Source organism: Chionomys nivalis, chromosome 13 (genome assembly GCF_950005125.1).
Source record: "Chionomys nivalis chromosome 13, mChiNiv1.1, whole genome shotgun sequence".
NCBI classification, from domain to species: Eukaryota; Metazoa; Chordata; class Mammalia; order Rodentia; family Cricetidae; genus Chionomys; species Chionomys nivalis.
This window is the reverse complement of record NC_080098.1, coordinates 22,236,251-22,252,973: the sequence shown is the minus strand read 5'-3', so window position 1 is coordinate 22,252,973 and position 16,723 is coordinate 22,236,251. Positions and strand designations below refer to the sequence as shown.

Here is a 16,723-nt window from a genome sequence, read left to right as displayed (position 1 = left end):
GTTCACTGGAGAACATGGATTACTATCCGTGAGCATGTGCGGTGTGCCTTTCATAGGCTGAGTAGCTTGAAGTGTCCTGCTCCTCAGTTCTGAACCAGCTAGGTGATGTATTCCTGAGGTCCCAGGCCCTCACAACATCCTTTGACTGTTTAGGGAAGTCACTCTGATGGTACTGCTGACTCACTGAAGTGCACACCTAATCGTGTCTGCTCTGCCTCTTCCTAATCACACTGCTTGGATGTAAAAGGTTTCTTTGCCCTCAAGCTTCTTGAAAGACCTGTGGCCCCCTAAGAACCTATAGTCAGTGGACAGCAGTATGCGGATATGATAGGCATCAGCCACTGAGGGCTTGGTTTGGTTGGTTTTTCTTTTTTCACATGCTTCCAAGATCTAAGAAAAAAGAAGGTATATATTTCAAAAAGGTAACAGTGGTACTTGCCAGCAGCACACTGCATGGAGTGATTCTGTCTGACATCAGGGCCTCATTGTGTTTTTATCACTGGCAAAGGGAGGGAGAATTATCATTGCTTATTTTTTTCCACCTTATTGTGATTTCTTTCTTCATATGTATCGTTTTTGACTTTGTGTTTGTTTAATTGGTGTGCAGGCTGCATGCACTTGCTGTTGTACTGTGTCAAATGATTCTCTGACTTCCTTTGGAAAGCACTAATGAATAAGTGCTATTTCTCTTCTCTATTGTTGGGTTTTTTGTAAAGTTGCTCAAATGCTCTCAGGTATGGCGGCTCTGAATGGAGGACTTGGCGCCACAGGCTTGACGAATGGCACGGCTGGCACCATGGACGCCCTCACCCAGGCCTACTCAGGAATTCAGCAGTACGCGGCAGCTGCACTGCCCACTTTGTACAGCCAGAGCTTGCTGCAACAGCAAAGTGCTGCAGGCAGCCAGAAGGAAGGTAGGTATCGATCTGCACCTCAGGGCCTGGCGGGGCCAGCCAGATCTGCATTTGCCTCTAGAGCACGCCCAGAAGACGCTGATTTAAACCAGTGTCTTAGGAGAAGTCGCCGGCTTAATTTCTAGTATTCATGTTAAGGAAAAGGTCTCAAGCACGAGCCATTTATCACAGTCTTCTGTTCGTCTTACGTTTTCCTCAGTTTTTCACGAATCTCTTGAGAAGTTCTCACCCATCAGGTGTCTACAGGAAATGATTACTAGTTGCTACCATCAAAAACGCCTAGTATATCCTCTTCCCAGTCAGCACGAACTCTCAGCCTCCTCACACAGAAACTCTTAGTGAGAGGTGCCGTTTGATGCAGTCCGGTGTCGGGGAAGAACTTCTCTCCTGAATTCCCCTTCTTAGTGTCCACGTCCCTTGAAGTAGCATAGCTGCCTCTCAGTAAGTGATAGGCTCCGACTAATGATGGAATTCACAATTAAAAATGACACAGTTTGCTGTATAAGGAGGATGTCTTCTGGGAAAGAAAGAAAGTGATAGGTTCAATAAGGCAGGGTAATCCTAAGACTAAATTAAAGCTAATTATAAAATGGTATATGGCCTTGTCCAAATGAGGATAGCTTGTCCTTCTTCCTTTTCATTCTTTTGCTTTGTTGGTTGGTCAGTTTGTTGAGGTAGGGTCTTATCCTACAGCCCAGGATGCCCTTGAATTTGTGCCAGTCTTTATTGGCTCCACCTCACCGTTGCTAGGTTACCATTACACTTGTGGCTACCACACTCCACTGTTTTAACTTCCTTATTAACTGAGGTTCAGAATATGGGAAAAGGTAAATCAGAGACGAATTTTTGTTTGGTTGATTTTTTTCCCTCTTTTACCCATACTCTGTAGTTACAAATGACTTTTGCTTGGATATTAATTCAAAGATCTGCAAGTGGTATCATAGTTTCACTCTGCAAAATTAGGGTTTTAAGGAGATACAACTTGAAAATAGAAAATAAATTTTTCTTTGACAAATAGCACAGAGATCTTGAATAAAGAAAAGAAATACATGAGACCTAAGTTACTCCTCAGCTCTTTCCTCTGAGCTGTGACTTCTTCTATAGGTATTCAAGTGTGCACAGCTGTTTGGACACCTGTGTCCCACTAGGTATGTGAAAGGACCTCACCTCGTGTACACCACAGGTCTTCCCTGGGAAAGCCTATCTTTGTTTAGTTCCTGTAGCCACTGTGAGAAGTAAGTAGCACGGGAGAGAACCTGTAGGATAACAAAGCTAAATCCCTACATGGTTCCAGAGAATGCTGGGTCTACCTTATCCAGCATGGCTTTACAGGACAGTATAATTTGTGTCACTCCAATATAAAGCTGCCACTAAGGATAAATATTTAATTGTTAAAGTCTGGGCCCTGTAATAGTATTTTTCTAAGTGACTTCTCTCAGCCCACTACTGTAAGCTGCTTTTCTTTGATTTGTAAGGACTGGAGGTCATGATCACCACATCCTAATCCTAATATAGGGATGTTGGCTACCAGGGATATGCTTTAGGGCTCTTTATTTTTCGGTACTAGTCATAGCTTTTGGTTTGTTCATTTCATTGGTTTGGTTTGTTTGTCCCTGCCCCAGCCCGCATCTCTTACCTTCTCATACCTCTCTTGATCATCTTGTCACCCCGCTCCTCTAGCTCAAGAATATCGTCCCTCTGCCATTAGTTTACAATGAAGGGAAAGAACAGGTTTACTAATCAGCAGACTTTGAGATTTCTGTTCTGCAGCTTGTCCTTGGACTGACCTTTAGTTAGAGTTGAAACATACCCTGAACTATTTAGTCATGAACTCTGGTATATTTTCCACCACTGGAAAATGAGCCGCTTGAACTTGGCAAAGAAATGATTTAATGTTTCCATAGTGAATTTTCTGAAGGATTGTAGCATTTCTACCGAGCTAAGTATCAGGAAAGCCCATCACTTTTCACGCCATTGTGAGCATCCTCTGGTTACTCTCATACATTCCCATCTCCCTTCCTTAACAAGAGGCAAGTTTTGTACACAGGAACCCAGGAACCCAGCAAGAGGCCAATTGGCACTTGTGGTCTAGTGTAGCTTTGTTCTAGAAAATCGTTGCCTCTGGGCCTTGGGGTTTTGTGCTTCCTCAGGCACCCTATGAGAAATGCAGAATACAACACCCAGCACGTAGGGACCAGCACTAGAACACAGCTGCCAGTTGAGGTGTTGTGCTAGGAGAAAGTAGACAGAGTGAGTTGTGAACAGTTTTTAATTACTTGTAGAGATCTAGGTGTGTGTGTGTTTGAATTTATATCAGCTACATCATTTGCATACAATGAATGTTTTCCTATATGAAACTTTTTTTTAAAGTCTCAGATCAGGAGGTTTAAAAGATCAGACTGCTGTCAGGTGGTGGTGGTGCACATTTTTAATTCCAACACTCAGTAAAGTAGAGGCAGGTGGATCTCTGTGAGTTTGAGGTCAGCCTGGTCCACAGAATAATATCCAGGACACCCAGAGCCATGCAGAGAAACCCTGTCTCAAAAAAAAAAAAAAAAAAAAAAAAAAAATCAAACTGCTTCTTGGTAGTGGCATGCATGGCTGGGGGGTGGGGAGGATTAAGATGATGTTGATAATTGTTCCTGGGAAAATAATAAAAAGAAGTATTGGTTCTTTTGTTTGTCTGTCTCACTGTTCATGGTCTCCCCCTATCTGGCATGGACAGAATCAGAATGTAGATAGCATTCGAGATTCCCAGGATCATTCAGGTACACATAGTTCGTATTGTTCATTCAAATTGTGCTTATTGCTCAGGCTTCAGGAGAAGTAACGTTCCTTACAATGCAAATTGAGCCCCATTAATCTTTCTTGATGCATTTAAATCCTTTGTTTAAAAGACACACTAAATCTGGGATACACGTTTGGCTAGTATGCCCATTACTAAGAAAACACATACTACAGTACACTTAGCACACCCATTTCCAGCATTTGAGTTTTCGCATCTGTCCAAATTAGGACCAGAAAAACAGTTAAGGAGCCGTGTCAACTATAGTTGTCTTCCTTTAAACAGGCCTCCCTTGAGCTAGATTAGAGAAGTATCCATAGAATCTGTAATACAGATTGGTGTTTGGGGGTTTTGGTTCTTTGTTTGTTTGTTTTTGAGACAAGGTTCCTCTGTGTAACAGTCCTGACTGTTCTGGAACTCACTCTATAGACCAGGCTGTCTGCAGAGATCCACCTATCTCTACCTTCCAAGTGCTGGGATTACAGGTGTGTGCCACAACCATTCGACAGACATGTTTTTAAGTAAAGAAGTAACTACATCTATGGCTTCAGTAAAGTCTCATTCTTTACAACATTTCGTTCATTAATTTTTCTGGGAGCAAAGATGTGCCAGTTCACTTTTTATCGAGTTCTCTCTAATCCTGATATCCCTCATATCAACACATGGATACCATTCTCCACTGTAAGAGTTCTGTAGGGAACTCACAGGACCCTGGCCGCAGATCTCCACATGGAATAGGCAGGCACATTCCCTGGGTACAGAAGTCACTTCCCCAGTTCTATGAGCTCCTATTCTTACCAGCGTCCAAGAATTATCCCAACTTTATCCTCTCTCTATCCAGTGCATCTGGCTTCCTTCTTCTCATTCTTATAACTTCCATACAACTCTTTTTATTGGTGAGTCTTAAGTTCATTGAGGAACTTAAGACAATTAACCTTCCAAACAGTATAGCTAAAAAGACCTTCTCCCTTCCCCCTTGGTTTTTGGAATTTGCATGGAAAGGGAAAGGCTGTGTTTAAGTCAGTCTTGGAGAAACTCTTGGGTCCACTGTACTTACTCAAATCTAATTACCTGTCAAAATTGTAAGATTCTAGCTACCTTTCCCCCAGTTGTTAACTCCCTGCCAGTCATCCTAATAAAGATGATTATTACCGTGTGTGCGCACAGATTTGCCAAATCAGAACTGGCTGAATAACCAGGCAAATTATGGAGACATCTGAGCAGCATTTACTGTTTTGTATTCATTATTCTAAATTGCTGCAATTTGCTTAGAATGCAAAGAACATTCTTCTCCACTTCAGGAGATAGTCTACACATAAAACATGGCCACCCAAGAGCAGCCCATGCCTAAATCCTATTCCTCTCCTGCCCACTGCTGCCACCTTAACACCGTAGAGATGAGGCTGATGAACAGCTAAAGTGGGCCAGGGATTCTCTGAAAAACAGCCCCCCTCCCCACCACACGCCTGCCACCAATTAGAACATATAGAGGACAAGTGTTTTCCTAAACATCATGCTGGCACTTAAAATTATCCATCTGCTTATTCTTTATAAGAAAAAGCCAAATGGCTAACCTACCTATTACTAAAGTATTCCTAAGAGGCTTTGGGGACTAAGACTTGGGGGATACCTTACTCTGATTTTTTCTTCCTCTTTAGGTCCAGAGGGGGCAAACCTCTTTATTTACCACCTTCCACAGGAGTTTGGAGACCAGGACATTCTGCAGATGTTCATGCCCTTTGGAAATGTTATCTCTGCTAAAGTCTTCATTGACAAACAGACCAATCTGAGCAAGTGCTTTGGTATGCAAAAGAAACCTAGCTAAATATTGCAGGTTTCCCAGTCAGGAGTCAGGATAGGGCCTTCCTTGTGGTGGTGACTCCTGACTTTCTAGCTGCATGTAAACAGATTTGGGCAACGTTATTTAATCAGAAAAGGGGGAAGTGCTGTATAAAAGGGGCCATTCCTTTATGTTAGGTAATATTCTATACTGTAGTATTAAAGTATCTTCCTATATATCTGATTCTTCCTCACCATAGAACAGTAGTTGTTTCTTCAAGCCCTGCAGATGTAGCTGTGAATTTTCAGTCTGTACTGCTACAGATGACCACTGCTAACACTCCACCATGAACCCCTTACTCCTACAGTCAGATAGCTGAAACACTGTATCAGGGCTTGTTCCTCCATCTTTAGCTTACAAATGTACACACTCATAAGCAGGATATGGCCAGGTTGCTGCCTCAGTGCATCTCTGTAGACTAAAGACCAGCAGCTGGTGTGTCCCATGGCCACAGAGAACAAAGCATTATGATGAGCTTGGATTGTCAGGTTGGCCATGGCTTTGTGCACAGGCCAGAGCACAAGAATATGCAGGTGTTCATCAAACACTACAACACACCTAGCTCTCAGCCTTGCACCCTTGGGGTTCAGAGGGAGCATCTGTTCTCCCCCACACTCTCCTATAACAGAGTAATAAAAATTCCTTCCCCAGTGTTTCTCTATGACAAGGACAACATTTGTTAAATCCATGGCCTCCTTATTTTTCAAACTGATTTATCCGCAAAGATGTTAAGAGTTCAAGGTATTCATTGCCTTGTTTAGCAAGCTCTGGCTCAGTGGGCATCCAAAAGTTTGTTGATAATCACTCCTACAGTTTAATAATAATTCATATTGTGGGAGGTGGTACATTTTATAAAATAAGATATGAGCAAAAAGAAATAGGGTTGTATGTGTTACAAAGAAAACTATCTAAGGTAGAATAGTTCTCAGAGAGCCAGAAGTTCAAACTTGACCTGGCTGGCTGGTAGATAGTGTTTTGGTTCTGCATCTCTGCTGCTAAGGTCTTTCCCTATCCAGGAAAGCCTAACCCTCGGGGTTAGAAAAATTAGTACATCACCATTTCCAGTGATTGTTTTTACCCACGAGAAGGGCTGTCAGCCCAAGCCTACTCCACCTCACTATGGGGACTGTATAGAAGGCCTTTGTGGCAGCGGAGGAGGAAGCTAAGCTATCATATAGGGGCATGCATGAGGGAGCCAGAGCTGACCTGTGGGAGGGCTTCCTGGGCAAGGTTCTTAGACATAGTTTTCATAGTTGCATAATTGTCCTAAGTTTATCTGGAGACTGATTTGAGGAAACATTACCCTGCAAAGAGATTTGTTCAGGCCACAAACTACTTAACCAATGTGTTCATGATAATATAAGCTGTAGTGTGAGAATCCCCAATATATTTTCAATTTGTCTTAAAAGCTTTGCCTCCCAAGTTTCTTGGTGAAGAGTCTATGTCTTAAACTCCCAGTTTGCTGAGTTGTTCATCGTAATAAACCCATCCTTTCATCATCTCACTCTTGACCCACTTCCATTCTTTAATCATCGGCCACTTTCTACCTGAAAGACCCCAAGAGAAAGGAGAGGTCACATCAGGGTGAAAGTCTTGGATTTGCGATTACTTTTACTGGGAGTTGGAGTTAATAGAAACATAAACAACCGTTTTTGCAATGTGGCCTACCTACTGAAAGCTTTCCTGCCTTATACCTTGTGTCCACTTTTGTCAGCTGAGAATTCTGCTCAAGAATGTTTATGTCCTTTGCCCCCTCCACTGGTCTGTAAAAGAATTTTCTCTTTAGTTTTAAACCTTCATAGTAGTAGATAGGTGAAAATACCAGAACCTTCCAAATTACTGATGTTTCAAAGTGAAATTCAATCCATAGAGTAGCTTTCTGTCACCACTCAAAGTCAGGAGGTACATATAAGCTCACCACTTGCCTGCCTGGTCTCACAGTTCACTGTCAGGACAAACTCAGCAGCTAGAATTCTCTTCTGAATCTGTGCAAAATATCTATCATTTGTTTGCCCCTCTCTCCTCTCTCTCTCTCTCTCTCTCTCTCTCTCTGATGGTGGCTTATTGTTGCAGATACAAATAACTGGGATATGTTTAAACTATTAAGTCCTGATACAAAGAGAAAGGCATGTAACTTTTCTCTGGGTTTGTCTGAACAATAATTCTAAAATGTTAAGAAGCTAGTATACATTATTCTAATTCAGCTAATTCAGTGGTTGACTCATCCCAAAGCCCAGCCCTTTGTAGGCTCTGTCTATGAATATATATAGTACTTATTCTTTTCTGAGGAGTTTTTCCAAAGGATCCTGGGGAGTAGGGAGGGGGAAGGATACCAAACAGGGATACTTCAAAGCACTAAAAAGAGGGGGAAAGTTCATAGAACAACTTAGCTTTAGTTTTGTGGAGAGAGGTTTTGCCCTTCATGGAAAATCTGCCCTCTGACTAGCTCTTTCACTCCTTGCCAGTGGGCATTATCAGTGTTGTCCACAGACATGCACTGTGCATGCATAAACCTAGTAGGGCCCAGCTCAGATCCTGGGACAGGCACCTCTCAGCATTTGCAGTCATACTATGCCGGCCAGCCCCGCCAGTCCCATTTTCTGCTTGGCTTCCCCTTCACCCTGACCTCCCTACCTCCTTCCCCTTTATGTTTTCCAGGTTTTGTTAGCTATGACAATCCAGTCTCTGCGCAAGCTGCAATCCAGGCTATGAACGGCTTTCAGATCGGCATGAAACGCTTGAAGGTGCAGCTGAAGCGCTCCAAAAATGACAGCAAACCTTACTGATCCTAACCCCAGAAGCTCCCTGCTCTTATTTTATCTTTCTTAGGGTAAGTCCCACAAGCCAGCCTGTTCTCAACAGGGAAGGCAGAGGAGGGACCACAATGCCAACTTTTGCCAAGAGAGACGGTTATTTTTACAATAAGGCCTCCATTCCTTCCACTCATGCCCCACCCAATTTGCCATAATTAAAACTTGGGCTACCTTGTTTCTGTTGAGTAAATTCCTTCTCTAATTGTGCCACTGTATTCTCCTTTGTTTTGCAATTTGAATATCCTTACTCCTTTTTAAATTTTTTGTTTTGCTTTTTAAAAGAAAAACATATAAACAAATAAATGACATCTTGAGATTTTAAAAGGCAAGCAAACACTAATGTGCAATTCTAACTCTGAAACCACTGGTGCCCCAAGAGCACTGCCTGGAGAGCTCACCCCTCCTTGCCCGCCCGCCCCTCAGAGGCCCCGCGGTTGAGTTAACGTGGTGGCCTAGCAGAGGGAGAAGCCAGGAGAAGCACTTAAACCACCACAGAACATCCTCCCACTACATTGGTTTGTTTTAATATAAGTAGGATTTTATTTTAGGGTTCAAAGAAACATGACATTTATTGGTCAGATTATTACACTGGTTGTCTATTTTGTTATTGTTTTATTTTTGTTTTTAGAAAGGATTAATGTAAAAAAAGATTTAGAGATCTGTTTCTTAAAGCTACAGGGTTTAAAAATAAAATAAAAATGAGTGAAAATACTTGATGTTTCTTGAAAGATAAATTTAATAATAAATAAATACATAAATAATACATAAATAAAAAAGAAAGCCACAGGCCTGTAAATTTTATTTGTAAAAAAAGCATTTCTATTTTTATACAAAATTTTTACTGCCTCAGAAATAATGGAAGTTATTTATTGCCTATTGTTAACTTATTGGGTACCTAAAGAGCAGTTCTCTGTCCAGCTAGCGCCTCCTGAAGTAGTCTCTAGAGGAATTGTTCTAGGAACGGGCTTTGTCTCACTGTTGAACCCTAGACCTAAAGTTCATGCTTTATCCTCTCGTTGTTTGTTATCTGTCTGATTATTTTGTTCGTAATTTCCATTATCTAGTTTACAGTTCAGTTGTCTTGACTTCCCCATGTCACCTTTGTTCAGACTGGACCCTCTCCTCTGTCCCTTGCTAGTCCCTCACCCCAAACACCCAGAATCCATCCCCTCTCACTCTCTCCAGATGGATTCTCTTGGGGTTTCATTGTGCTGTGGAAAAAGAGTGTAAGAAATGCAAATTATGTGACTGGCTCATAGACTCCCTGAAGACCTCAGATTTGCATTAGTTTTTCTCCTGCACCCTTGAAAGTGATTTTGTTGCTGCTGCGTAGATTCTGTGTAACTTTTTACTCTTCCTTGTTTTTTCCCTAGACATCTTCATGCCCGTTAGTTCACCGTTTGCCTAGCATGTCCCTGTGGCGTCTCAAAAAGTTCCATCGTCCCGTCATTGTTTCTGATGTCTTTCTGACCTCACATCATATTTGGTTCTCCTACTGACCTTTGATCTAGTTTGACCTTTGAAATTTGCATGTGACCTCATCTAGCTATGAATTCTGGGAAGTCAATGTGAAAAACATTGCTGCATTCATGCAAGACTGAAATTATTAGACAAATTATAGAAAAAAACCTGTGGCAAAAATGTTTTTTTTCTTATTTTTTTTTTCATAAAACAGACTTGAAAGTATTACACAGGGATTGGCATTCTTCCCGGTCACTGGTGACAATAGCAATATGTGTCCAGGGACACAGAATGTTGGTTTCTAACAGACTACTTCCAAAAACAGTTTGAGAAAAAAAAAAACTGTCTGATTTTAAGTCTCTAGAGGTCTGTAATAGTTTTTACATTTTTCAGGCAGTGTAAAGTTTTTGATAAGGCCATTTTAGGTGGCTCACTTTCTCATTAAGATATATATATAGAACCACTTTTTGTAGATTAGTATAAGAAAAATATTTACCCTGTTTTGGGGCAAATGCTACCTATTTGTGTCACCTTTTGCTGAACTGACTCACAGTTAGACAATCCGTGGTTTAATGCACATGAAATTACCTATATTTTCTACTGTTTCAATGTACAGGAGAAAGGTTACTGTAACTGTGTCATGTTGGTGCTTCTGTGGATTCAGTTGTGGTCTCATCATGAGTCTCAAGGTCTTAATGTTATTTGTTGATAAGACAAGCTTAGAATTGGTTTACTTAAAACAAAACAAAAAAAGAATTAAAAAAAAGTTGTTTGCTTAAAAAAAATAATTTCATGTGAGAGAAAAAAAAAACTATTCCAGAATAAGTTTTGTGTTGGCTTGAGAAGCATTGATGTCACTTTTTTTATTGTGGACTATTAGATGTGTTTGTGTTCAGCAAAATGTGATCTGTTTTGTTTTTTCTTTTAAAGAAAAAAGTGAAAACTATATAGTGCCAAATTCCAAAGGTACTTCCTCCCTAGAGCTTCGGTGTGTTTCTTGTGAGAAGTAATTTGATAACATGGGTATTTTATTATGTGTTTTGTATAAATCCCTAATATTTAAAAAAAAAAGGTTACAAAGTTTGTTAACTTGCTATTCTGTGGTCTTGTTGCCTGAAATTGTTATTGTTTGTTATTTCTCTATGCTGTTTTTTGTAAGACATTGTATAAGTGCCCATGTCTCACTTTTTTAACCACTCTGCACATCAATGCTGTGAAGGCAGCCCTCACAATGTATTTTCTTCATAATATCTGCAAACCTCTAAGGTGAGAAAGTCTTGAACTTTTAACCCTTTCTACCCAGAGCTATCTGGAGTGTTGGTAACTTTTTATACTGTCATCCTTGGGTTGTTTGGGGGTGTTTCTGATTTGGATTTTTCCTTCTATATATCTTCTAAGTTCTTATTTTTGTTTTTTAAGACCCCCCTCCCACCCAAAAACTCTTGTCTTTTTCCTATACCATTTTTTTTATTTTCTTTTTTATTCCCCTTCCTTCCTATTATCCTATGCTCCTTTAGTTTCAATTTAAAAGATTGAGTTAAACCCTGTGAAGGTAAAAACAGGTAGACTTAGTCCCAACCTAAGCCCTCAAAACATTGTTTGCTTTTTGAGATCAGACTTCATGGTATGTCCAAGTATACAATATTTCCATACACCCTGCAGTTAAATGGCTTTTGTATGGTCCAGTCTTGCAAGGAATTTTGCTTTCGTTTCTTAAACACTCCTAAGTAATGCTGAATCAGCCATTGTGCTAGGGATTCTTGGACTCCAGTGGACACTTGAATAAGCGAGGTGTCCATGGGAAAAGCCCACAGGCCTTTCCTTGCCTCTCTGGTTTTCTAGGGTGTTTTGACTTTTAATTGAACACATTTAAAGGGGCTGACCATGTAAGAGGAGCTCAACTCTGTTCTTCACCATAGTTACTAACCAAATACCCAGGACCAGGTCCTGCTGCCACTTTTTAAAGTGCCGTATTCGCTGAGTCTGGCTTTGTATGAACAGAAGTCTTGTTCTGACAGACCCTAATGTCATACCTACAGTCCCAGCCCACACCCAGCCTCGGGGGAAACATACCCTCCCAGCTTCTGGTCTCAGCCCCCTTTTCCTCACTCACCCCATGGGTTAGTGTGCGCGTGAATGTGATAGCCCTGAGTCGGAAAGGATTAGCCTCTCACAATGCAAAAAACAAGTTTCCTCCTACAGCACGTGCACTTCCCCACACCTGTTTACTACTGCCGGGGCCTTCCTTCATCCTTGAGGGCTATTTTGTACTTTCTGCAGCACTCAGCTCAATAACAAAGTGGTCACACACATTTCTCAGTCTCTACTATATGGTGGTGTGTAGATACACGTGTAGAAACACAAGAGAATACCAGTTGTACTTCATAGACCGTCTCATTCAGAATCTATTCATCTATCAATGGCATAAATCTCAAAAAAAATCAGATTTTTTTCCCCATGGATGCAAACTGCCCTCCTTCCTCTTAACCCACCTGCAGTCCCCCGCAGAGGCTCGGGCCAGGCAGGCGCTTTCTGTTGCGTGTTTCTAATTTTGCAGGCAACCAAGACAGTACATTGAGGGGGAGGTTTTTGGTTTTGCATGTTTCATTGTAAGAAAGATAACCTTCCTCAGAGACAAACTGTCCTTTATCTTTCAATGTCAAAAGAAAAAAGCTGCAAGGGTGTACAGGGCCTGTTTCTGGAAGACAAAACACAGGGAAGCTGCGTTTTTAAGAATCAAGTGTAGAACATAGTCTTTCAAACTCACTCAGAGAACTCTGATCAGAGCGCACCTCCAAGGTGTAACAAGTTCGTCTTTCTTTCACCGCAGGGGTTCTAGTTCTTTGGCTTGTGCTACTCTGGAATCATTTACTGTTTCTGTTTTTATTATCTTAAGTGCTAATTAAAAAAATAAAATTTTAAAAAAATGTAGTTTCATTACCTTTTGAATAATGTCATACAAAAAATGTATTTGTGTTTTTTGTGCTGTGGGAATTGTTGTTTGTAGATTAATAATACCATTTTGTTTAGAATTACAAAGTAGTTTTTAAATATTGTCTGAGAAAAGCCAAAGTTAATGCAACCTAGTGGAAACTGTAAGACCATTTGAGTATTGTTTCTGTTTTATTGATGCATTTGGATTTTGTTGTTTGATGGAATTTGAGCCAAAAAACAAAAACGCAGGCTTTCCTATTTCTACACCTGATTGTACTTATGCATTTTGTACCAGTGGGATTTTTTATACTGGAGATTAAAAAAATGGAAATTTTTGTGGCTTACTCTTGTGGGCCCCTGACAATGACTGATTTCAAGTTTGATTTCTGGTTGATAGAAAGAAAGTTGCTTTTCTTTTAAGAATTAAAAACTTTGGCTTGATTTCTTTTTTCCCTTTGCTTATATCTAGCATTAGAATTTTGTCTTAAAATACAGCGGTAAGTTTCACTTTTTATTCTGTATTGTGCAGTTACACAATAAGATAATTAGACTTAGAAGTACTCAGTCACTTTAAGTGGATAAATGTATTAGTTAAACTTTAGGAGTTTGCTTTTTTGCTGTTTAGATCGAGGTTTTTTCTGACCCTTCTGTCCTCATTGTGAACATAACCGTGTAGTTGAAACAGTCAGACTTATTTTTGTAATGTATGTTACTGTGTGATGCGGTTTTTTGCTTCTGTCTCCAATATTAAACCATTTTCCTAATAATTGTTTCTCTCTCTGCGTGTTGTATTGTTGGTGGTCATTCTGTGTTGGTGACGCATCTACACACCTCACCGTTGCACGTATGTTTTTTTCTATATGTTGTGTAAAAAGATACAGTCGATTCCACCTAAGTGAATATCTGATTTGGGAGACGAGGAAACTGCGCATCCCACCCCTGGTTCATGCATAGCCTACCTAACCGCTGCTTCCAAGGTGATTCACCATTTCCCAGTGATTCATCCAATCTGCCTACAGGGCTGGACTTGGCAAGGCCTTTAAGGTCTTTTGACCACATGTGTTCCTTTCCCTTTGTTCCCCTCTCCCTCATACCCACAGTTCCTCACTAATCTTAAGAGAAGCAGAAGCAGTAGACCCAGGGTTTCTTCTGTCTATCCTCAAGTCCAAAGTCGTATCACTACAGTCAAACTTAGAAAGGGATCATCCTTACAAGAGGTGAGCCTTCGGGGAAGGACAGAATAAAGCTAGCTGATCAACGGGGGGTATAAAAAGAGTTAAACTTAGCTGTCTGCTACATCAGTTGATAGATGTATAGAAATGCATTTCTACATGCTAATCATTTTAATCCAGGAGTAGCTTCAATTATTACAACTGACAGATGTGGGAAGACTGCCACATTCTCCAGTGAAAGCTGAAATGAATAAGGGAGGTGGGGGAGGGACTTCTAGAGGGGTAGCTCATGATGCCATAGGTCCATGTTCCCTCCTGGGTGGACACAGGATAGGAACGAGCTGGGCTCCCACTGTCCTCCAGCCCCTGATCAGAGAACATCCCCAACTCTCCCTGCGGTGAGAGCCACAAGCCTACCTTGCTCAGGATCTGCCTCCCCTCAAGGTGTTCCTCACAGATACCATGGCTGTCTACTCACCTCCCTCCTCTTCTCACTCCTCCTAACCTTTCCGTGCACACGTCAGGTCACCCTGAACCTGGTACAGCTCTGGCTGCCCACCCTCTGGTTTCAGAAGGCCCCTCAGGCCCCTGTTCTTCAGTCAGATCAGCAACCTTGGGCCTACCAAGCAGAAGAAAGGTGGCTCTTTCCTTAGGCTGAACACCTCACCGGGAATGAGTTTCAGAGTTCTAAACCTACACCGATGGAAGCTGATTTCTAGCCATGCTTCTGCTGTCCGTCTCACTGCCTAGTCAGTCTGCCTCTGAAGGGTCACTGCTTCCATTAGCGAGGAAAGATGGCTGGCGGTGCGATTGCTTTTCCTGTCTTTTCTGGAATTAAGGGGTGGCATAAGGGAGGAGAAACTTGGGAAAGAGGATGATCACATTCTTTCCAGGGTGTGTTTCTTTTGGAAGTACAAATATGACCACCGTTCAGCACGAGGCATAACATTCACGCACAGAAAGGCAAAGTGGGTTTCCCCACAGAAGACACAGAGGCTTGTTCCTGTAAGCACGTGTGACCATCAGGTTGGCTGCTACTTAAATTCACACTCGGTGTTGATTCTGTAAAAGCCCACTATGGTATGAGCAAGTCTGTCTATGGCCCGCACACAGACCGCTTTGAGAAACCACAGAACCATATACCTTTCCTGGCCGATGGACGCTACGTGCCTGCCAGGCCACAGCAATGGGGTGTGAGCTGCAGGCTCATAGCTAGCAAGCTAGGCAATGCAGTGAACATACGCGGACCACGAATCGTTCCTGATAAGTGAATAAAACATTGTGGCCAGACAATCAGCTTATTCACTTATCAGGAATCGACTGTTCTACTAATTCACTGTTTCTGTTTTTCATTTCTGTTGTAGTTCACTATTTTTGCTGTATTCTGTTTTTTTTTTTTTTTCCTCTCATGCTTGGGCAAAATCACTGAGAATATTACCTTCATGTGACCATGAACCATTTCTATCGAGTGAAAATGGTATCTTAACAAAATCTATGCACTTGCTATCAGGAACACAATACTGGATGTGTCTTATATATATTGAACTATATAGTACTCGATTTCTTAAATAAAGCTTAAGAAAGGACTCGTGTGTAAAGTTAATGTGATTATTTCTCTAAGCAGTGTTTCTAAGGGGTATTGTTTTAAGTCTTGAGTGATATAGGATATTTTTCATTAAAACTATATCATTGTCTTTATGGATTAATATTCAATAAATTGACTTTGGAAACAAAACAGTTGGTGGGGGGAGTTCTTCCGAGTGCATTTTAGCATGGGCTGGAGACCCATCTTTCTCATGACTGTGGCTAATCTCCAGCCAAGGGTTGCATGAGACAAAGCAGGAAAAAACCTTCTCTTCCAAAGACCACTAGAAAGCAACTATATGCAGCCTAACCTAGAAAGCCCATGACCTTTTGAATGTATGATCTTGGGCTCTGAAGAAGGAGACAAAAGAGGAAGGCAGGCTCAAGAATGGTGCTGGTATGTGTCAGTGCTGTGTCAGTGAGGCAGCACTAAAACCACACCCTGTGGAGGACAGTGGCAGTTCTCTTCAGGACTATAGAGTGAGGGACAGCAGAGGAAGCACTGACCATTCTGAATGAGACGATAAGATTTCCAAGTCACTTGTGAGGGGAGCTGGCCTGTAAGTGCGCAGGCTTTATGCACGAGGCCTGCTGTTTGGCCCTTTGAAAGAGGACTTTTGAAATTTTCCTGCAGGCTTTAAGTTTGAACAGAATGGTGTAGGTGGCATTTCTATTAGATATTTCCACCTTGGGAGTGTTATGATAAATTTGTTTTTCTTTTGTATGATTCTAAGAAAAACTTTCCACCTGCAAAATGGCACAGACACCTAACCCTTTATGAAACAGATCGTATCCCTTGTGGTGAGGAACAGAAAGAGTATGGCTACTAAAAACCCACTGAGAAGCCGGAACTCTTCTTCTATCTCCCATCACAGACTTTCAACTTGTAAACTGTCATCCCCAAATCAAAGCTTGTAATGAAAGGTGAGGGTTAGGAACAAGTTGTTAATCAAGAGAGGGGCTTGATAACACATCGTAGGTGGCACCATGCCGTCTAAGAGAGGTAACACTGAAAACGCGGCAGCGTACCAGCTCAACCCATAGGAGCTAGCCAGCCAGAAGACGGCATTCCCTTTCTTAAGATAATGTCCAAGGCTATTGGCAGAAGGATCCTGAGCCTCAGTAGCACAAGAAAAATGCAACCTAGCACATCCCCTCTAAGAGGTCTGCAGTCCTGAGCCTAGAGTGCTCCATGCCTGGAAATCCAGCATGTGCCGCTG

At 41.5% G+C, this 16,723-nt stretch overlaps 1 protein-coding gene across 22 annotated transcripts in view; it reads left to right on the top strand.

The window, feature by feature from the left end:
- The window catches only part of Celf2 (CUGBP Elav-like family member 2), an 826,738-nt gene extending 811,233 nt beyond the window's left edge, over positions 1-15,505 (top strand). For 12 of the 22 annotated variants that reach the window (XM_057788195.1, XM_057788197.1, XM_057788190.1 and 9 more), the window contains 3 exons: positions 717-914; positions 5,358-5,501; positions 8,198-15,505. In XM_057788195.1, the coding sequence (XP_057644178.1) occupies positions 717-914; positions 5,358-5,501; positions 8,198-8,325 (470 nt within the window). In that variant the 3' untranslated portion in view covers positions 8,326-15,505. The remainder of the gene's footprint in view (positions 1-716; positions 915-5,357; positions 5,502-8,197) is intronic. The other 10 variants (XM_057788189.1, XM_057788192.1, XM_057788186.1 and 7 more) reach the window with 4 other exon arrangements.
- The last annotated feature ends 1,218 nt before the right edge of the window (positions 15,506-16,723 follow it).